Raw genomic sequence first — 22,401 nt, 5'->3', positions numbered from 1 at the left:
TTTTAGTATAAGTGATTATATATTAATTAAGTGAATATGGAATACAGAGACAGAAGGTATTTCCAATGGTACACAAAAACATGTGAATCAGATACATTGCTGTAAAGTAGGTTTATCTCCAGTTTATTTTATTTTACTCGCAAATTTTAATTTTGAAAATCACCTAATTCTTGCTTCAGCCTTGGAATTGTGTTATGAATTTCTATCCATGGCACAGGTACCGATGTGTATGAGAGATGTTAGAAGTTTCTACTAAAATGTTGTAGGGGATTTTAAAAACGATTGCTAGAAAATATAGCTGTCACCTTTCCATTGCAACTTCCTCGCAGAGACCAGACATTCTTCAACGTGTCTCCAGCTTTAGAAGTACAAAGGTAGCTGGTAAAATATATGACATCATATGAGAACGGAACGCCCTGCCAAACAATCAGTTGAAAAACGTTTCAGACACAGTAGGTTTCTGGACAGTGGTTCTATAAGTGGGTCACTGACATAGCCCGTATGATATGCTACAGCTGTACGTGTATTTTCAGTTTTTTCTTACATGAAAAGTAAACTCAGGAATAGGCTCTCTATGGAATTAGCAAATGTTTTGCTAAGCACGAGATACTACAATACTTAAAAAAGGAAAACATATGCCGTGCTCGTTTTGAATCATCCTTCAAAATACTGAAGAAGTTCAACATACCCATTTACGATCACATACAAGAAGAGTTAGGGAAGGAAGAAGTAGAATTTCTGGAAGACGTTGGAGACTTAGGCTATCAACTTCGTTTGTGAACTACGTACAAAGAAAATGCTTTATAAAATGTTTAAAATATTATTAAAATCGTTGTTGTATCAGTTATAATGCAAGATCGGAATTTTGTGCCTACTCTTGGAATAGTGACAAACGAAACTAAAAACATCTCTGATCCCTCTCAGAGGATGCAACCACCCATTTCTCTTGTAAATTTACGCGTTATCCGTGCCGTTGCTGTCACATTGTTTCTTGCCGCTCCATGTTCGTGCTCTTCTATAGTGGGTGTTATTTCTTTTACGTTTTCTTATCGTTAAAAAGTGTGGCGATTTCGCAGTGATACTTTAGAGACAGTGCCATTTGCTTAGAATTTGCTCATATGTCTAATACACCTTGGATGTTATTACAGGCGTTATTCAGTCTCGTAGGAGCGAGCGTATGTCCTACTCAAATGCGCTGATTATATACTTCCCGCGAAAAATTCACCTTCATTGAGAATCTTTGTTATTCTGTGTAGAGCTTATCTCAGATGTAACAGAAACACGGTGGGAGAAGCTTATGAACGCTGTAAAATTACTTGCGAGAGCTTCATGCCACTAAAAGTTTTTTGTGATGATTTATTCACTGAAGCGTACCGTGGTATTTTCTGAAAGAATTGCAATTCACAATTGTGCTATCTAAAGAGTTAAGAGTTATTTAGATGGTTTCAAACCCCCTAGTCGCCTCACCCTCCCCCCCAAAAAACAGAAAATGAAGTATATAGCCATTTAGTTTGAAAAACAAGAGAAGTTTATCCCGAGTTAGGGCGGTGGGTTCAAATGCGATATGGGGGAAAATTGTGGTTCTGGGTTGGCGACATTGTTTACATTGACAGACTGACAGTACACAGTAGCCGGTTGACATGCTCATCGCATGGTTTGGCGAAATGTAAACAAGTTTAAACAGAGTACTCGCGATAAAAGTAAAGTATAGCAGCAGTTGCTAAAGTTGTTGCAGAGGTTAGGAAAAGTGGAAATTACCAATGGAATTTTTGAACAAGCGCTCCTGACTTGTGTTTCAAAACAATTCGCGCTGGATATGGTGAGTATGTGATGCTAACTGTTCAATGAGTTGTGTACAGCCTTCTTCGTTGTTACATATTTCGTCACGATGGCAGTGTCAGGCGTACAAATCTCATTGTAGCCCCTCCCGGTCCCCTTTTTTTGTCGATGAATAACATCCATAGTCAGAACTTTAAAGGTATGTTGGAGTAATTTATATATAACGTGGGCGTACTACTAACTATGGATACATGCAACGTGAAGTTAAGTAATATTAACGTAAAGCTCCCGGGTTCGAGTCTCGGTTCGGCACACAGTTTTAACTTTCCATGAAGTTTCATAATATTCTAATTTACTTAAGAGAATGTTGTGGTTCACACAGTCAAAGGCTCTTGACAGGTCACAGAAAGTGCCAGTAGTCTCTAATTTATTATCTAATAAATTAAGTACATTCTCACTGTAAGTGTAACTAGCTTTCTCCATATCAGAAATACAAACTGTGACTTGGACAATATATTATTTGCAGCCAGATGCTTGAATACAACCTGTTCAAATATTTTTGAGAAAGCTGGCAAAAGTGAAATAGGTTGATAGTTTGATGGCATCTCTTTATCCCCCTTCTTGTAAAGAGGCTTAACTTCAGCATATTTTAGCCAGTCTGGAAATGTTCCACTGATAAAGAGATTGATTACACAAGTAACTTAAGATAGAACTCAACTCACATGAGCACTCTTTGATTAACTTTGGTGATATGTTGTCATACCCATTGGAATACTTTGATTTTAAGGATATTATGATAAACTACTTCTTTGGGAGACATAAATGTCATTTCAATTTTGCTGAAGTTACTTATAAGGACTGGTTTCAGATACTCAATTGCACTGTTCACTGAACCTGATAACCCCAAGCTGTCAGTAACAGAAATGAAGTACTTGTTTACATGCACTTGTTATCAAAGTTTCATTTATTTTTAGAGCTATCTGTTCCTCTTCCTTTTTGGCCCCAGCTCTCTCTGTCTTCACTATATCCCATATAGTTTTTATTTTGTTGCCTGATGTTATTATCTTTCTCTTATAATAAAGCTTTCACAGACAAACAAACCAGACTGCAAACGAGAATCAACAAACAGACAATAGGCAGGGTGATTTCCAATGAAGAAAGAAGGATGAGATCTGAGGGAATGAAGAGGTACTGGGCTGAGAGGAAACTGAAAAATTCTTTGTATAAAGTTGGCTATAGTGGTCAAAAAAAAGGAGGAACTGCTTCGATTTCTGGATTACTTGCTTCAATATTTTGCTGTATTCTTTGTAATGCATTACAATTCTAACATCAGAGCTGTTCCTAGATAGTAGATACAGTCTCCTTTTTGCCCCAAATGATATTTTTATTCCTTGTGTAATCCATGGTTTATTTTTTGACTTCTGTGTGATTTGAGTTACCTTTAGGGGGGAAAATTTTTTCAAAAGTGGAGGTAACTTTATTAATGAATGCTTTGTATTTTCCATTTGAGTCAGAAGTATTGTAAACATCTATTCATATTATGCCCTTGAGTAATTTCCTGAATTTCTCAATTTTTGACTCATTTGTTACCCTCCTGTACTCAGATTTAATAGGTTTTTTATCCTGACAAGGTTCAACATTTAACACAAAATGCAGCATGTCATGATCAGTTAGTACATTTACTATGGTTGTGTGATATGACTTTTTACCTATAGATAAACTTCTGTTGCACAAGCTTCTAAGTGCTGCTTCAAGCAAAATTTGTTAATATCAATATTCTTGAAATCAAAACAGTTTCTGAAAATTGTGGCAAATCCTTGTTTCTCCATATGTTCTCTACAGAAGTAGAAGCTAACTTGATTCCTGAAACATTTAAGATATCTATATCAGTGGCACATGATGTTCAGAGAGGCAGATTATATCAACTGGTTTGCTCAACTCAAACTCTTCAACATAAATAAGCATCTGACGCAATAACGATAACTCCTGCCAATTTTTGAGTATCTCTAGTTTAAATCAGAGGCTGTCTACATGAATTGTGTACAGTAAAATTTGCTTTCTGGTTGCCTGTTTTATCAGTGAGAATGTTATTTTCATCCTGTCTCTGAACATCTTTTGTTTCTGCACTCCCTACCCTAAAAAAACTGCTGATATGTCACTTGCAACCTCTGGTACTTCACCAGTTGTGACAGTGCCCCTCCTCCATAAGTTATTTGCTGTTAGCCCAGACAGTTTTCCCGTCCCTTTCATGTTGAGGCGAAGGCCATGCGTAGTATAGTTCCATCTGCTAGTAGAGTCAACAGGAACCACACTGATATGAGACTCCATATCTGATCCAAGCAGCCGTTCCACCTCTAAGTTAACTCTCCTTCTTCCACTTACAGGGTAGGGAAGGGGGAGGGCTGAGAGTGCCTTCGTGTCACAATAAAATTTTATTGAAATTGCCATTGTCGCCCTTTGGAGATTCTTATCCTCACAGATATTTTTTTCCCAGGTAGTAATTCATATATGTATAAATACTGGTTGAAATTCCTCCAGAGATTCCAGTGCTGAATTTAATGTGTGACCCACTAACCATCCACACCACAAAATGCTACACAGTTAAGCTTCTCACTCCATGAGTTATCTCCAACCTAGGCATTAAATGTCAGCAGCCAGGACTCACCACCACAAAACCAGCAGTTTCAACACCATTTTAGTAAAATTTGATTAGTTTTCTTTCCTAGATTTCTGTTGCTACTGGTGTCTTACATTCTTTTAAATTCCTTGTTTAATTCCAAATTGTTTGTTGTCACCTCATCCTTGCTTTATATACTTTTTCGCAGTCCCCAACACAATACTCCTACTTTAGATCTATTTTTATATTTTTGTATTTTCTATTTTTCACTTCCTCCCTATTCCTTGCTCCTTTCCTAGCTCCTTCTTGTCCCTCCCTCTCTTTTATGCACATGCAGGGATGAACTGTCTCATTTGCCCAGTTATGTGATAGAATGTAACCTCATAATATGAAGCTTCTTTAATTTCTTTATTTTACATGTCCAGGATACAAAATTATTAAAATTATGGTAGAACACTAATAAAAGACAGAGATTAAATACATAGAAAGTATTCATATCAGAGATTCCTCTGTAAAGTAAAAACAGAAAGTAATAAAAATAAAAAATAAATTTATATGTACAACATGAATATACGGACTACAGACAGGAAGGCAAATAAAAATAAACAGCACGTTGATTCTCTTCATACGCTGTGGATAGCCCAGTATTCAGCAGTTTTGATTTCTGTTTTGTTAGCTGCAGCAAAATCACCAGTAGTACATGTATGTGACAGGTTCTTGCAGACTGGCAGATATTGTTGGTCCTGCAGGTTGCCTTCGCCATGGCTGCTGGAGCTCAATTTCCTGAGGTTGATCTGTACCCAGTCCTCATCTGTTCAGCTTCCTTACCAGAAATTGTAGTTATTAGCACTCAGTTAGTGCTACCTGAAATGGAGTATCATGATATAGAAGAGAGGAGTGTAACATAATATTTATTGATTTATCCAACATTTAACATGGTTGTAACAACATTCGCGAGCTTCAAATGCATGTGCTGTGAGCATTTTGTCAGCATGGAAACGAGTATCAGTACGTATTGATAACCGTTGCAAATTAAAAGATGACTTCAGATTATGTAGCTTCTTCTTTGTGATATTCAACTTCATTAAAAATTCAAAAGCATTAAATAGTATTAGTGTCATTATGCTTGAAGTGGGCAAATGTCAAGTGAGAAATGTACACAGTCTACAACATTATGTAAATTACACTGTTTCTGGGGCTTGACAATTTTTGTCATTGGTTTGTGTGTGATCATATGTTATTGGTAGACCTCTCAATGAATTTTGAAAAGGTCCATCCAAACCATGAGACATGCTGCATTGAACTGAAATGAAGATAGCGTCCATAATGACAGTAAAAACTGCTATTACAGAGGCTAGATTATTATCTCGCCACTTTCAAAAACATCTCTCACTGTTAAGCCAGTCACATCAACTGCCACTAAAACTGTATTACAACAATATGACATGATTGGTAACCTCTGACTTTTTTCAGTGGAACATTATCATCATTGCAAGCAATTTGGTTTGCAGGCTCTGCAAAGCCTATGGGGCTCACAAAAAGTTTTGATACATGCTTGAAACTAGATGGTTCCACCTTTATCATGGATGATAAGCCAATCATTCACTTTGTCAGAAACCAGATAAGGCATCACCACACCATTTGTGCATCTGGACTTCAGTGCACAGTTCAAATATTCAACAAGTTGATGATGAACAAAACGGACCAGTAAATGATCTGTCTCACATTAATCCCTTTGGGAAGGTGCTTGACATCTTAAAGCCAGTTTTCACTCAGGAATATGACAATGAAGTGAACATATTCATCAAAGAAATGTAAGGCTTACTGTTCAACATATTTTAATTTCCACTCTCAAGTTTAGCACTATACTGTGATATATCAAAGTCACAAGCACAATCATTTGTTACAGTAGATTTCCACCAGCAAGCAATTGCCTCTTGCCACAGCCCCTCTCATCTGAGAATCAGGGTTAATGTACGGCTGGTAGGAATGGACTTAATTTGGCTAGATATCAAGAGAGATTTCAAAGCATTTGTTCACCAGTGCAATGCTTGCAATAACAATGAAAAATCTGGCACATTACAGCTCTGCTTATTGCTTTCACCTCACAGGCTCAAAAATTTGAGTATGTCCATTCATTGGATCTTTAGCACCATGAAAAGGATATCATTGCCACCTGGCAGCGATTGACTTTCTCTCACTGGCCTGGAGCCTGTCCGATCAAAGATTCAAGAGGAGCAACTATAGCTCAGACTTTCTTGTGTGAAAACACATTAGCTACACCTTCCACAGTTTATCATAGTATTTTGAAACTCTGATAATCCATAAAACTCTATCAAAGATTCAAGAGGAGCAACTATAGCTCAGACTTTCTTGTGTGAAAACACATTAGCTACACCTTCCACAGTTTATCATAGTATTTCGAAACTCTGATAATCCATAAAACTCTAATGTTTGTAGTAAACAGAATTTGACTTTGTCGGTATGTAGGTAGCTGTTATGTGTCTGTGTGAATTAAGTGCTTTGTTCGGGGTAATATGTGCAAATAGAAGTGAGTGGTGTAAGGGAAGGAGCTATTGCTTTTTCCAGTGTAGCTGAGTTTTCTGCTAACATTCATACATAGAGCAGTCTAAAAGTAATTTCCATACTTACCCATTCGAGCAGACTAACACTAGTCATAAGTTGTTGCAGTATAATAATATTGAAGTTGAAGTTCTTCTATCCATGTTTGCTTACAAATAAATTTGTTTTTGGATGCTGTTTGCCTTGAGCAAAACACAACCATTTTTCTTTTCTTCTATTCCCCAGACATGTTTCCCTGACTTTCAGCAATGTCAGCGGGCTTTTATTTTCTTTCTTTGTACTGTGTGCTGTGGCTTTCCTGGGTTTCTATGTTTTGCACTACAGCTGTTTTCCTTTCACAGTTCATGATTTTTTTCCCTGGTTTCCTTATTGTGAAAAACTGTGCTATTTAAACTTTCTCTGTTATTTGTGTTCGTAGATTTTCCCAGCAAATGAGATGCTTGAAGGTCTCTCGGGCATGCAGCCGGGTTGACTGGTCGTTGTTGAACGAATTTTCAACGGCGTAACGTGCCATCATCATCAGGTTACTCCTGTTGACTGATGTCCTAGGCCAGCAGGTGGTGTGGTATATATACCTGTCGCCTCTCCTCTCCACTGACTCTGCGTATGGACTGAGGGATATGCAGGCCGCGGTGGTGGGGGTAGCTTGCGGTGACGAGATGACTGATAAGCGTCAGTATGCATGCCGCCTTTGGCGGGTGTGGTGCCCCGTTTTCGCTGCTCCTGCAGAACTTTTATTGCTGGATTCCACACTTGGCTGAGTTGAAATCCGTTGTCCTTGTTAATAAGGTTCTCGTGCAGCCGGATTTCAATTGCTTCCTTGTATACACAGTCCCAAAAGCGGGATGTGTTGTGCAGAACTTCTGTGTTCTTGTATTCCATACGATGATTTGTCTCGAGGCAATGTTCTGCGATGACAGATTTTGTAGGCTGTTGGAGATCGGTGTGCCGTTTGTGTTCAGTACACCTTTCCTCGATGGTGCGAATGGTTTGCCCCACATATGCTTTCCCACACTCGCACGGTATGAAATAAACTCCACATTTCCGGAATCCGTGCGAGTGTGGGAAAGCATATGTGGGGCAAACCATTCGCACCATCGAGGAAAGGTGTACTGAACACAAACGGTACACCGATCTCCAACAGCCTACAAAATCTGTCATCGCAGAACATTGCCTCGAGACAAATCATCATATGGAATACGAGAACACATAAGTCCTGCACAACACATCTCGCTTTTGAGACTGTGTATACAAGGAAGCAATTGAAATCCGGCTGCACGAGAACCTTATTAACAAGGACAATGGATTTCAACTCAGCCAAGTGTGGAATCCAGCAATAAAAGTTCTGCAGGAGCAGCGGAAACGGGGCACCACACCCGCCAAAGGCGGCATGCGTACTGACGCTTATCAGTCATCTCGTCAGCGCAAGCTACCCCCACCACCGCGGCCTGCATATCCCTCGGTTCATACGCGGAGTCAGTGGAGGGGAGAGGCGACAGGTATATATACCACACCACCTGCTGGCCTAGGACATCAGTCAACAGGAGTAACCTGATGATGATGGCACGTTACGCCGTTGAAAATTCGTTCAACAACGACCAGTCAACCCGGCTGCATGCCCGAGAGACCTTCAAGCTTCTCTGTTATTTTTTACAAACTATGAAAACAAGATGGTTGACAGTTCAACAGTTTGGCTGACTGCCATCATGTTTCCTTAGTTTGTAAACAGTAACAGCAAAAGTGTAAATAACAGTTTTTCACAGTGAAGATAATGAGGAAACCAGAAAAAAAATCACAAACTTTGACAGGGAAACAAGTCGGATGAAATACATAAAAACCCAGAAAAACCATAGCATGTGGTAACAAGAAAGAAAATGAAGGCCAAATTACATTGCTGAGACTTCAGTGAAACATGTCTGGACAATAGAAGAAAGAAAAAAGTTGTGTTTTGCTCAAGTCGGATTCTGTCAAAAAAGAAGTTTATGTTCGTATACTTTACAGAAACAGATAACAGTGGCTGCTTCTGCTTCTTAATGCTTAACTAGAATCGTGCCACATCCAATAAGGCTCTCCTTCCTGACAAGATTTGTGGCATGTGATGTGTGAATGGATGATGGTATTTTCTCTGTTTTTGCTAATATTTCTGGCTTGTTCTCGTCTTACAGGAATCTGCAGGAGAGGAAATAGAGATCAAAGAAGAACCAGTAAGTAATATTAATGCAAATACTTATTGTAGCTTTCAGCTGAAATATTTGTTTATTTATTTATTCCACCATTATGAGAATTTAAGATAAAAAATTTCACTTTAATAGAAACTATTATCTATATTTGAAACTGATCTGTCACAAAGCAAATAAGACTTTATAAATTGTGAGGCACTTTATTTGCATGCAACAGCCACACAAGAAAGTCAGGCCAGTCATTAGTTGCTCTTTTACTTAAGGGAAGAATGTGCTAGAAACATTGGTTACTGAAGTATGGCTACACAGAGAGAGATGCTACTTACATGTAATTCATAGAGACAAGTTTGTTGGTTGATCTGAGGCTCAGGGAGATATAGAAGTAGCAGTGACTCAAATTGACTAATTTCAGTAATTTCATCCCCACATCATGTTCAGTAAATCCCATTAAGGAGAATCTTCGAAGATGTGGCACAAGCAGAGTTATGCAAAATAGTGGAAGCAAATCCTTCTGTAAAGTGCACTACCAACAATTTTACTGTCATTGATAATTATGCAAAATACATCTAGATTAGTTTATGTGCATGCGCACATGCCTACACACGTGTGCCAAACCTTGGACAACTAATTTTCCACTGCCGACTACATTGTAATGGTACTGCAATGTGAATGTGTGTGTGTGTGTGTGTGTGTGTGTGTGTGTAAGCTGTGCTAGTTATTTCTGAATGAGAATGCTGTCTGAAAGTTTAGCAGAGTTTCCTATCTTCAATCATTAAATACCACAGCAATGTTATGAATTGTTGCCTTTAATCTTTCCACAATTTATACTCCACCAAGGACATTACATTACTATATTTATGTTGCCATGTGACTCCGTTTTGTGTTGTTACCTTGTATCATCTGTCCTTTGTTGCTCTATTGTATCCTTTATCTGTTTTCCATCTCTTTTATTGTTCATGTGCATCTTTGTCTACAGTTATTAAGTACCCAATTGTATGAACACGCACTACCACCCCTCACAGTCATGTTCGTGCTGGACTTTATAGCATGCTGTAATTTTGGTTGCAGCTCATTATCCACCTATGTACCCGACTCTGAGATTTCAGTTTAACATATTTTTAACTATAAAATTTCCCCATCTTATCCTCTAATCTAACTACCCCCTCTTCCATAGGTTGTTCCTATCATTGTGTGATGTGATATCTACTGGCCAGTTGACCAATATTTCATACTACTGGTAGGTATAGATGATCCGCTGTTGGCTTCTTGAAGAGGAGTCACAGTTTGTTGCTCATTCCAGAGTAGGAACACCAAAAACTCTGTGCATCTATGCCAAAGTCAGAAAACCCAAAAATGTTGTTTGTCCACTCAAGTTACTTTAAATGTTAGCATTACTTTAAAGTATTTTAACTTGGTTCTGTTATATACCAAAATGGATAGTCATATACTGTTCATTTACATTATTTATTAATAAAAATGTATATAATTCATCAAAATGATTAATGGAAAATCTCATATAAAGATGTGAAACAAATACTAACAAAGAAAGAGAGGGGCTGGCCAGTACTTACCTCAGCTCAGTACAGCCGATAGATACACATAAAACAGAACCGAAAATTTACATTCCTAGCTTTCGGAACAAATGTTCCTTCATCAGGGAGGAGAGAGGGGAAAGAAAGGGAAGAAGGGAAAGGAGATTCAGTTACTCACAACCCAGGCTATGAAGCAACAGGGAAAGGAAAATAGGGAGGGTAGCAAGGATGGAGGCATGGTTGTCAGAGGGAAGCCAAAGATATTCTACTGTAAGTACTGTGCCAGCTTCAAACCAAAGAGGATGCATACAGAAGTAAAGAGGTATATAGTATAAAGATAAACACAACTATGTAGGATGAAAAGATGCGTGAATGGCTAAAGAGGAAAGGGAAAGAGGAGAAGACTGAAGAGTAAATGGGAGTGAGGTTGTTTAACGTAGGTTCAGTCCAGGGGGATGGCGGGATGAAAGGATGTGTTGGAGTGCAAGTTCCCATCTCCGCAGTTCAGAGGGACTGGTGTTGGGCGGGAGAAGCCAAATGGCACATACGGTGTAGCAGGTTCCCAGGTCCCTAGAATTATGCTGGAGGGCATGCTCCGCTACTGGGTATTGGGCATTTCCTAGGCGGACAGTTCGTCTGTGTCCGTTCATGCGCTCAGCCAGTTTAGTTGTTGTCATGCCGATGTAAAAGGCTGTGCAGTGCAGGCATGTCAGTTGATAAATGACATGTGTAGTTTCACACGTGGCCCTGCCTTGAATTGTGTATGTTTTACCAGTAGCGGGGCTGGAGTAGGTGGTTGTGGGGGGATGCATGGGGCAGGTTTTGCAGCGGGGTCGGTTACAGGGGTAGGAACCGCTGGGTAGAGAAGGTAGTCTGGGAATATTGTAGGGTTTAACAAGGATGTTACGGAGGTTAGGGGGGCGACGAAAGGCAACTCTGGGTGGTGTGGGGAGAATTTTGTCAAGGGATGATCTCATTTCAGGGGTTGACTTGAGAAAGTCATATCCCTGGCGGAGTAATTTGTTGATGTTTTCGAGGCCAGGATAATATTGGGTGACAAGGGGGATGCTTCTGTGTGGTCTGGGGGTAGGAACATTGTTGTTGGACGGGGAGGAATGTATTGCTCGGGAGATCTGTTTGTGGACAAGGTCTGCAGGATAGTTGCGGGAGAGGAAAGCACTGGTCAGGTTATTGGTGTAATTGTTGAGGGATTCATCACTGGAGCAGATGCATTTGCCACGAATACCTAGGCTGTAGGGAAGGGAGCGTTTGATGTGGAATGGATGGCAGCTATCGAAGTGAAGGTACTGTTGTTTGTTTGTGGGTTTGATATGGACAGAGGTGTGGATGTGAGCTTCAACAAGATGAAGGTCAACATCCAGGAAGGTGGCTTGGGTTTTGGAGAAGGACCAGGTGAAATTCAGATTCGAAAAGGAGTTGAGGTTATGGAGGAAATTAAGGAGTGTTTCTTCACCATGAGTCCAGACCACAAAGATGTCATCTATAAACCTATACCAGGCCAGGGGAAGCAGCTGTTGGGTCTTCAGGAAAGCCTCCTCCATGCGGCCCATGAAGAGGTTGGCATAGGACGGAGCCATCCTGGTTCCCATGGCCGTTCCCCTGATTTGTTTGTATGTCTGGCCTTCAAAAGTGAAGTAGTTATGGGTGAGGATGAAGTTGGTAAGTGTGATAGGGAACGAGGTTTTTGGAAGATCTTCGGGTGGGCGTTGGGAGAGGTAGTGCTCAAGGGCAGAGAGACCATGGGTATGTGGGATGTTTGTGTAAAGGGATGTAGCATCTATGGTGACAAGAAAGGTTTCAGGTGGGAGAGGAGTGGGAATGGATTTGAGGCGTTCTAGGAAGTGGTTTGTGTCTTTGATGTAGGATGGGAGTCTGCGGGTGATAGGTTGGAGGTGCTGGTCTACCAGAGCTGAGATACGTTCGGTTGGGGCTTTGAAGCCTGCTACAATGGGACGGCCAGGATGGTTCTCTTTGTGGATTTTGGGTAATAGGTAGAAGGTAGGGGTACGTGGCTCAGGTGGAATGAGTAAGTCTATGGAAGCCGTTGTGAGGCCTTGTGAGGGACCTTGGATTTTTAGGATTTTTTGCAGCTCAGTCTGGATGGAGGGAATGGGATCCTGGGTAACAGCTTTGTAGGTTGAGGTGTCGGAGAGTTGACGCAGTCCTTCTGCCACATACTCCACACGGTCAAGTACGACAGTTGTGGAGCCTTTATCCGCCGGGAGGATGACAATAGCGCGGTCTATTTTCAGCTCCTTAATGGCACGGGATTCAGCTGGGGTGATGTTGGGGGTTGTCGGGATGTTCTTCAAGAAGGACTGGGAGGCAAGACTGGATGTGAGGAATTCCTGAAATGTCTGCAAGGGATGGTTTTGGGGGAGGGGAGGAGGATCCCTTTGGGAAGGCAGTCGGAACTGTTCTAGACAGGGTTCAACACTGGGTCTAGTATTTGGGGGCTGTGTTTGGGTAGTGAAGTGATATTTCCAGTTGAGGTTCTGGGTGAATGAGAGGAGATCTTTAACCAGGGCAGTGTGGTTGAATTTAGGCGTGGGGCTAAAGGTTAAGCCTTTTGATAGAACAGATGTCTCTGGAGGAGAGAGGGATCTGGATGAGAGGTTTAGGACTGAATTGGGACTAGTGATATGTGGCATTTGACTGTGGTTATAGTTGAGATTTGGTCTGTGTGGGGTATGTGCTGGGATGGGGAGATTGAGTAGGGTGGCTAGGCTAGGTTTGTTGGCTATGAGAGGGGTTTGTTGAAGGTTCTGTTGTGGTTGGTGTTTGTGAGGGATAGGGAGAGGGACCCCACTTCTTAGGTGTTGCACTAGCACTGTGGATAGTTTTTTCAGGTGGTGTGTGGCATGGAACTCAAGCTTGCAGCTGGCTTCTAGGATGATGTTCCTGAGTGTGTTCTCCAAGCAAGGGTTTGAGAGGTGAAGGACTTTGAAGAGAGATAGGAGCTGTTGGGAGTGGTGATTACATGAAGTAGTGTAGAGATTCAGGACAAGTTGGGTAAGGGCTAAGGATTGAAGGTTCTGGAAGTCCAGGAGAGACTGGTGGAAGGAGGAATTGCACCCGGAGATGGGAACTTTTAAGGTAAGCCCTTTAGGGATAATTCCAAAGGTTAAGCAGGACTGGAGGAAAAGTATGTGGGATTGCAGTTTGGCTACGGTGAATGCATGTTTCCGGAATGAATGTAAGTAATGTGGTATAGGATTAGGGTACATAGTGGGTAACTGGTGGGTAGGGAAATTAAATAACTAAAGTTGAAATAGTGATCATAAGAAGGAATAAAACGGGGAGGGAAGGACGAGAAAGAAAGAAAGAAATTGTGTTGGTAATGTTCAATACCAAAGGAAGACCACTAAATAAGAAAAATACGGAAAGAGTTGACCAGACCAAGCAAGTATGTCCAGATCAGGGGAAAAGAACACACGTTGCTCAAAAACAGTGAAAGCGAGTGGCGAAAAAATATCGCGCGTGCCGCAAAAGCGATCGCGCGTGCCGCAAAAAAGATCGCGCGTGCCGCAAAAAAGATCGCGAGTGCCGCAGAATGTCCCAAAAAATTTTCTTGTGGCAGAGAAAGATAGCCAATGGCACAAAAATATCGCCAGCAACAAGAAATCGACGGAAATGGATGATACTGGTAGGTGTGGAAGAGATTGTTGGCAGTGATTGTTGGCTGGGAAACAGCGAATAACGAACGTTAAAACTATGGAATGTTGAATAAATAAATAAAAAAAAGAGGACTATAAACGGAACAAGATAATAGGAGGAAGATGAAACTAGCACAGTTGGTGACGAAAATATTTATTTATGTATATATAAAACACTGAAGAAGAGAAAGTGTTAAGATGACAGACGTAAGTGATAGCTAACAAAAGGGACAAAACAATGAAGGATGTGGACCATATAGGTGATCTAAATGATTAATGGAAAATCTCATATAAAGATGTGAAACAAATACTAACAAAGAAAGAGAGGGGCTGGCCAGTACTTACCTCAGCTCAGTACAGCCGATAGATACACATAAAACAGAACCGAAAATTTACATTCCTAGCTTTCGGAACAAATGTTCCTTCATCAGGGAGGAGAGAGGGGAAAGAAAGGGAAGAAGGGAAAGGAGATTCAGTTACTCACAACCCAGGCTATGAAGCAACAGGGAAAGGAAAATAGGGAGGGTAGCAAGGATGGAGGCATGGTTGTCAGAGGGAAGCCAAAGATATTCTACTGTAAGTACTGTGCCAGCTTCAAACCAAAGAGGATGCATACAGAAGTAAAGAGGTATATAGTATAAAGATAAACACAACTATGTAGGATGAAAAGATGCGTGAATGGCTAAAGAGGAAAGGGAAAGAGGAGAAGACTGAAGAGTAAATGGGAGTGAGGTTGTTTAACGTAGGTTCAGTCCAGGGGGATGGCGGGATGAAAGGATGTGTTGGAGTGCAAGTTCCCATCTCCGCAGTTCAGAGGGACTGGTGTTGGGTGGGAGAAGCCAAATGGCACATATGGTGTAGCAGGTTCCCAGGTCCCTAGAATTATGCTGGAGGGCATGCTCCGCTACTGGGTATTGGGCATTCATCATCAGTTTATACCAATAAAAATAATAGGATTTCATTGTGTGAGCTATCTTTCAGTTTTACACAGTTTTCTACAGTAAATTATAGATTCTAGATCACCTAAGGCTCATCCTTTTTTATATAAACAGAGTAAATATACACAGGCAGGACAACGTATGCCAGGTTTCTCTAGCTCAATATAAATGTCAACAATATGGGAAGGACAGTTGCTACTAATAATGTAGAGTAGGTGTTTCATAGCAATTTATCCTTTCCATACTGTTTTTCTTCCATTCTGAACTTTCCATTGTTCAGTACTAAACTTCGGTGGTTAGGCTCAATGTTCTCAGACAACGAGCAGCAAAGGGCTGAATGTATCACATGAAAATACACATTACATCAGGAACATCAATGATTCTCCTTGCACATTGCACCTAGATCAGGGAGAAATGAAGAAAACAGACAGATGTAAATATATGGGAGAATAGCTGAAACCCACTCAAAAGAATAGCATTAGCAACTCTAGTAGACAGTCTGGAGCTGCATACCAACTAAGGAAGAGCACCCGTAATAGAAAGGCTTTCTCCTGTCTCAGAAAAAAAAAGTTTTACTAAACTGTCGTCTGCTCTGAAGTCCTATATGCTTCAGTGTGTCTAGTGATCAACAGGGAGAGTCTAACAGACAAACTTCAAATCCAAGATAGAAAGATAACGAGGAAGCTCTGGGACCAGTGAAGAAGGTAACAAATATAAAAGATGACCAAACTAAAAGCTCTACAAATACCGTGTAGTACCCCTCAGTGGCTCAGCAATCATTTTCTGAGTATGGGCTTAGTGACCCTGGGGTTCCTGATCTGGGAAATGTAAGCACCACCCACCAGCCCTGTGTCACTGTAAGCTCTGGGTGTGCTTCACTGCATGGCAGTGGAACATTGTGTGTCGCAGGGAATGTACATATAGGCTTGACCTCTCGGATTGGGAGGATGATAAAAATCTCTATAAAAAAATCCCCAGTCTCTGTCTCAAGGTGTGCTGTGTGCTGATAAGCTACATGGCTGTAGAGGTGAAATAGTCATTAGCAGGCAACCTCTGGGGAACCTGCTGCACCTCAGTTGTAAGAGGTGTACCTAGGCAAGCGGGGCTCTGTCTAGGTGGAATTTTTTTTTTCTCCCCCCTAGCTGCTTATGGACCGACATGGATCCTTCGAAGTTTTCTCTTCCACCTCCCACCGGAATGGGTGGGCCACTGGTAGGTACCAAAACCCACTCAAACAAGAGGGCTCATGTAGCCAGTCCTCCTGACTCAGGAATGAAATCTGTTTTTGGTTTACTAACAGAACATGTAGTGGCAGTCAGAATATGTTTTTAATAGTTGAAAGGAAAGAGGGCAGCTTTAAGAAAGTTTCACCTTCTTAAACTCAAAAAGGGATAGAAGGCATTGCTGGCAATTTAAAATCCATCAAGCGATTGCATAATGGGACACTGTTGGTGGAAAGTGCTAGTCCCAACAAGTTAAGGACCTACAGAAACCTTTGGGAATATCCCATCGAAACTGAGCTGCACACCACCTCGAATTACAATAGAGGTTTTGTGGTGTGCAGGAATCTGGTGGGTATTCCCAAGGAGGAACTGTAAGATGAGTGGGCTCCCAAAGGTATAGTCAGTGTTTAAAATTTTCCTGAGCATGTTAAGTCAGGTTTCCAACGCTTAAGCAATGCGATGTTTCAAATTGTTCAAGTATGTGAATTGCTCTGGAGCTCACCCTGTCTGGAGTTGGAACTGAAGTGTGTATCTGAAAAAACGGAAGTTACAAGAGCTTAAAATTATGATGTGCATCCCACATAATGAGCCAAAAACTGCATAAAGCCATTCTCCCCCCAAATTTGCTACCTCCTTCATTTTGGTTGTTAAAAAGCAAGTGCGGAAAGCCGATGGTGCTACACAAATGGAGGTTGCTAGTGTCAGCACTAGTCCCTGCATTTGTCCATGCACTTCTGCTGCTGCAGTCATTTGGAAGCCTGTCCTTCCTCCCAGAACTTCAGAAAAAGCCAAGGTTGCTGACATTGTTGAGCCCGCCTAAAGGTTCAGTCTGGTACACCATCGAGTGATGCCACAACCACAGCTGTGGCTGTGTAGAAACGACCATGTAACAAATAGTTAACCATCATCTGCTCTGGTTGTTAGAGACCAAGCAACTCCTTCGGTGCTCTCAGTGTGGATTCCAGAGATTTTGGTCCACTATCGACAACCTGACTGTGCTGGAGGTGGCTATTTATTGGGATTTCCTACATAAACATCGCCATATCGGCAGATTTTTAGATAAGGCATACAATACTGCTTGGGGACTTGTATTCGCGTACAACTGCATCAGTGGGGCTTTTGTGGCCACCTCCGCATCTTCTTTCCCTTCTCAGCGGTTTTTTAGGACCAGAGTTGGTGACTCACTGTGAGATTGTTTGGAGCAGGAGAATGGTGCCCCTCAGGGCAGTATTTTAAATGTTACCCACTTTGCTTTACCCATAAACAGTATCGTGTCTACGATAAGGAGTTCTGTAAAGTGCTTCTTATTTGTGGATGATTTTGCTGTCTTCTGTTCCTCCTCCAGTGTTGCAATAGTGAGCAGTCAGTTGCAGCTTACATTGCAGAGGTTCGAGGAGTGGCCGCTGCAAGGACGGGTTTTCAATTTTCTCCAGATAACTCTGTGTGTGTGTGTGTGTGTGTGTGTGTGTGTGTGTGTGTGTGTGTGTGTGTGTGCGTGCGTGCGTGCGTGCGTGCGTGTGAGGCTTTGGAGACTCATTTTGGACAAGCTGCGTCTGCTCCAGTTTTATAGGGCTTTCGTGCATTTATGGCTGGACTATGGGTGAACAGTGTATGGATTGCCGAGGCCTTCTTTTTTTGAAGATATTAACACTGTCCACTGAGGGGATTTTGCTGGCCACCGGTGTTTATGGGACCAGTCCTATACCCAGTCTCTGTTCTGAGGCCAGGGAAAAGCCTCACAGCTCTATTTTCACCTGCACACTGTACTGTTGCTCGTCCACCTCTGAAACGCCTCTTCTCCAACCATCCATGAGCCACAATGCCATTTGGGGTCAGTGTGTGGTGAGTTGTGGAGCACGTACAGCTCCAAATCTAGGATCTTACGCATATGCCGCCCTGTTTGCCGTAGGGACCCAGTGTCATTTTAGATTTAATGCAGTACTGGAGAGATTGCACTCCTGCTCCTGTTTTTAATGTAGTATTTTCTGACACAGTGTATGAGCACTACAACTGTGTAGCTGCCTGTACAGATGAGGCTAAGCAGGGATGTCTGTTGGTTGCTCTGTCATTTTCTTAAATCATGTCCTCAAGGTCCAACTACCTCAAGAATTTACTGCCTGTGACTCAGAATTACATGCGATCTTGCAGGGACTGCAGCAGTTGATATGTTCTTCCAGTGCTAAATTTCTTGTCTGTTTCTATTCTGAGTGCCCTTCACTCCCTCCACTCTTTGTACCCAGCAGGTAAAGTAATCCAGACCATCCAGGATGGTCCCCTCCAGCTACAGTGACTGGGGAAGGTGGTGTCATCCTGCTCAGTACCAGGGCACATGGAAATTGGGGGGAACAAAAGGGCAGATCTGGAAGCCAAGGGGGTGTGTCGTGATCCTCGGTTATTTCAGTCTGCCATCCCTCTGCATGCTGTCACATCGCTTTTGAGATACAAAGTCATGTGTCGGTGGGAAGACGAGTGGCTGGAAGTAACTGACAATAAACTCCATGTAGTAAAGCACAACTTGGCCATGGTGTACCTTCTTCCAGCCACATTGACAGGACAAGGTCCTTCTTACTCATCTTTGCACAGGCCACAGCTCTGTGACACAGACTTCTTACTCTGGCGAGGGGATCCTCCAATGTGTGGTGCCTGTATCGTGCAGATCTTTGTGTGCCACATGTTATTGGCTTGTGCTCTCTTTTCCAACCAGAGGGCCATGGCAGATTTGCTGACGGATCTGCTCTCTATTTTAAATAACGTTCACATGAATGTTGTTCAAGTTTTACAGTTTTGTGAATTGTCCAACATTTTCCCAAGATTTTAGGGAGCTCTTCTGCATTTAGTGTTCTCTGTGTTTTAACTCATTATAGCTACTTTATGTCTTTCTAAACTGTTTTAGTGCCTGTGAGATAGTGACCATGTGGTCACTTCAAGTGCATGAGTGTGCAACAGTTTTGGAGTTAATCTCCATGTTTGTTTGTTTTAATGAGCGTAAGGGCACTGATGACCTTGCCGTTGAGTGCCTATAAGTTCCAAATGCGTGCATGCATGCGTGCATTCGTGCGTGCGCGCGCACACACACACACACACACACACACACACACGCACACACACACAAATACCATAAAACAGTAATGGGTGTGGCTGAGAAGAGACATATGGCCTTGTATGGATTTCTCTACAGGGCACAGCTTCTCGCTTACTGGCAAAAGAGGAAGACAAAATGAACATGTTTGATGGAAATGATGAATGATTTTCAGGGGCTGGGAGGTACAAAAAGAGACTTAGAAGACCAGACATCTCTCAGCAGAATGCTTAAGCAAGTGAGATTCCAGGGCAAACCACCGAAAAGAATACAAAGCCACCTGGAAAAAGGAGAAGAAGGGACAACACAGGCATAGGATGCTCAACTACTGTGCAAACATCAAAACTCACTCCAGACACAATAGTTGAATATTGTGGCCCTTAGTCAGGCCATACGAAACAAGGAGGAGAGGAGTAAGAACAAGAAAATATTTTTAAATAATAAATACTATTAATTTTCGTTAGCGCTTTGTACATGACTAAACACAGTCTGCAAGAAATTAAAGTACAAAAAATACAACACTTTGTAAGTACTGGTATGAAAGGTTGAGAAGTACATGTCTCAAACAATTGATTTAGAAACTAAAATGGCAACAGACTCACACAACTTTGATGTAGTCATAATTTATATAATATAAATTCAAAGTGTACATTCATTGTTAGCAGTATTTCACTTAGCACTATGACTGGAAACACTCTGAGTCATTTTGTTAATTTTTATGTCCGGTTAACCAGATAGATTTTAGCAGTATATGACTAGACAATCTTGTAGACTTGGGCATTTCCTTCCTGTCTGTCTGTGAGTTTTCCTACCAAAAGTTTCTCAAAGGGCCAACTTAAGTTAGTAATTCATAAGATAAGTGATAATTACCTAAATAAACTGTTATGACTTGAAAGGAACCCACATTAATGATGGTGCGATTCACAGGAATTTCTGTTACACTGATGTATATATTAACCTTCATGGGTCATACCATTGCTCTCATAATAGGGGTTGCATCAGTCCCTGGAGTAGGCTGCCAAGTGCCATTTTTCGTAGGTGGAGACTGATCAAACCCATTCAATGCTCATGGTAAACTGTCCTGTATAACAAGGGAAATTATAAGATAAAGTACAGATTATTCTAAATGATGGACCCATTTTCAAACATTTGTTTGTATTGAAGTACAAATCCAAAATGATTTAGCTTTATACCAAACAAAAGAGGAAGTTTCAAAGTTTTTGACGTGCAGTGGGGGGTGGGCAGTGATGGTTTCAGAAGTGGCCGGTAGAGTTCGTGCGGCAATAGAACCGTCATTCTATTTCACTGTCGGTTGTGAATGAGATGGCAGCTGTGGAGCACAAGGTTTTCTGTGTCCTTGAGTTTGTGAAAAGTGAGTTGCGAATTGCAGTGCAGTGGGAATTTCGTACCAGATTTGGTATTCAACCACCAAGTCACAAAAGCATTAGCTGTTGGTTTAAGCGATTTAAACAGGCTGGAAGTGTGTGCAAAGGAAAAAGCACAGGCCGACAGCGTGTGTCAGAGGCTGGTGACAGACAGATTCAAGAAAGTTTTGTGCGCTGTCCCAGTAAGTCTGTCAATAGAGCCAGTCGAGAATTTGGAATACCCCAACCAACTATATGGAAAGTTATGAAACGTTAGCTGTACAAGCCCTACCGATTACAACTTGTGCAGGCTCTCAACCCCAATTACAAAGAGAAGCGTCTCGTATTTTGCGGCTATGTGCTAGCAAAGATGGAGGATGACACATTCCTACAGTATGTAATTTTTAGCGATGAAGTGACATTCCACAGTGTTTGCATATACGGTTTGGAAAATCCACATTCACCATTACAACATGAAAGAAACTCATAGAAGATCAATGTGTTCTGTGCTGTATCCCGTACAAAGGTTTATGGGCCATTTTTCTTTGTGGACATGTTGGAACAATGGCTGTTCCCTCAAGTTATGGAAGATTCCATGGACTTCATTTTCCAACAGGATGGAGCTCCACCCGATTGGTACCGTGATGTATGAGGCTTTTCAAAGGTTTCCTTACTCTGTGCTGGATCGGTTGCAGGGGACTTGAGGACCTGGCTCTGCATTTCTGGCCACTGAGATCTCCCGATCTCACACCCTGCAACTATTTCTTATGGGGTTATGTGAAGGAAGCTGTTTACGTCCTGCCTCTACCAACCACTCTGAAAAATCTGTGGAAGCGGATCGCTGCTGCAGTGCACTCAGTAACAGCAGATACACTTTCGCATGTGTGGGATGAGTTTGGCTACTGTGTTGCTGTTTGCCATGCAGCCAATGGTGGCTACATTGACCATTTATAACGTTTTTCACATTTCTAATTATTAAAAATGAATTAATTACAAATTATTAAACTTATTAAATTAATATCAAACATTGTAAAAAAAAAAAAAAAAAAAAGCTTTGGGCCTTCCTCTTTTCATTGGTGTAAAGTTTATTCATTTTGGATTTGTACTTGAATAAACATGAAGTTTTGAAAATAAGTCCATCGTTTAGAATGACGTTGTATAATACATCAGGAGGGTTCTGGCTTCTGACAGGGAAGTAGTTAATGAAGAATCCGAGTAATGTCCATTCGTTGTCTCAGGAAAAATGCACCTCCAACCTCTCCTATTTGACAGCTGAAAAATATTAAAATTACAATTCAAATTATGTGTAAGGTATTATTTTTGACACAATCACTTTTTTATGATACCATCACAACTGGTTTTGGCATTCAGTGGGCAACTTCAGACGCTATAGATGGCATTTGATGAACAAGTGTTCATGAGTTGACCA

The 22,401-nt window shown here is 41.4% G+C and overlaps 1 protein-coding gene across 5 annotated transcripts in view; it reads left to right on the top strand.

The window, feature by feature from the left end:
- Positions 1 to 1,630: 1,630 nt before the first annotated feature.
- LOC126106652 (uncharacterized) overlaps positions 1,631 to 22,401 on the top strand; it is a 123,931-nt gene continuing 103,160 nt past the window's right edge. For all 5 annotated transcript variants that reach the window (XM_049913014.1, XM_049913015.1, XM_049913013.1 and 2 more), the window contains exons 1-2: positions 1,631 to 1,819; positions 9,145 to 9,183. In XM_049913014.1, the coding sequence (XP_049768971.1) occupies positions 1,817 to 1,819; positions 9,145 to 9,183 (42 nt within the window). In that variant the 5' untranslated portion in view covers positions 1,631 to 1,816. The remainder of the gene's footprint in view (positions 1,820 to 9,144; positions 9,184 to 22,401) is intronic.

Source organism: Schistocerca cancellata, chromosome 10 (genome assembly GCF_023864275.1).
Source record: "Schistocerca cancellata isolate TAMUIC-IGC-003103 chromosome 10, iqSchCanc2.1, whole genome shotgun sequence".
NCBI lineage: Eukaryota > Metazoa > Arthropoda > Insecta > Orthoptera > Acrididae > Schistocerca > Schistocerca cancellata.
Note: the sequence above shows the minus strand (reverse complement) of the source record. Positions and strands in the feature narration are given on the sequence as shown.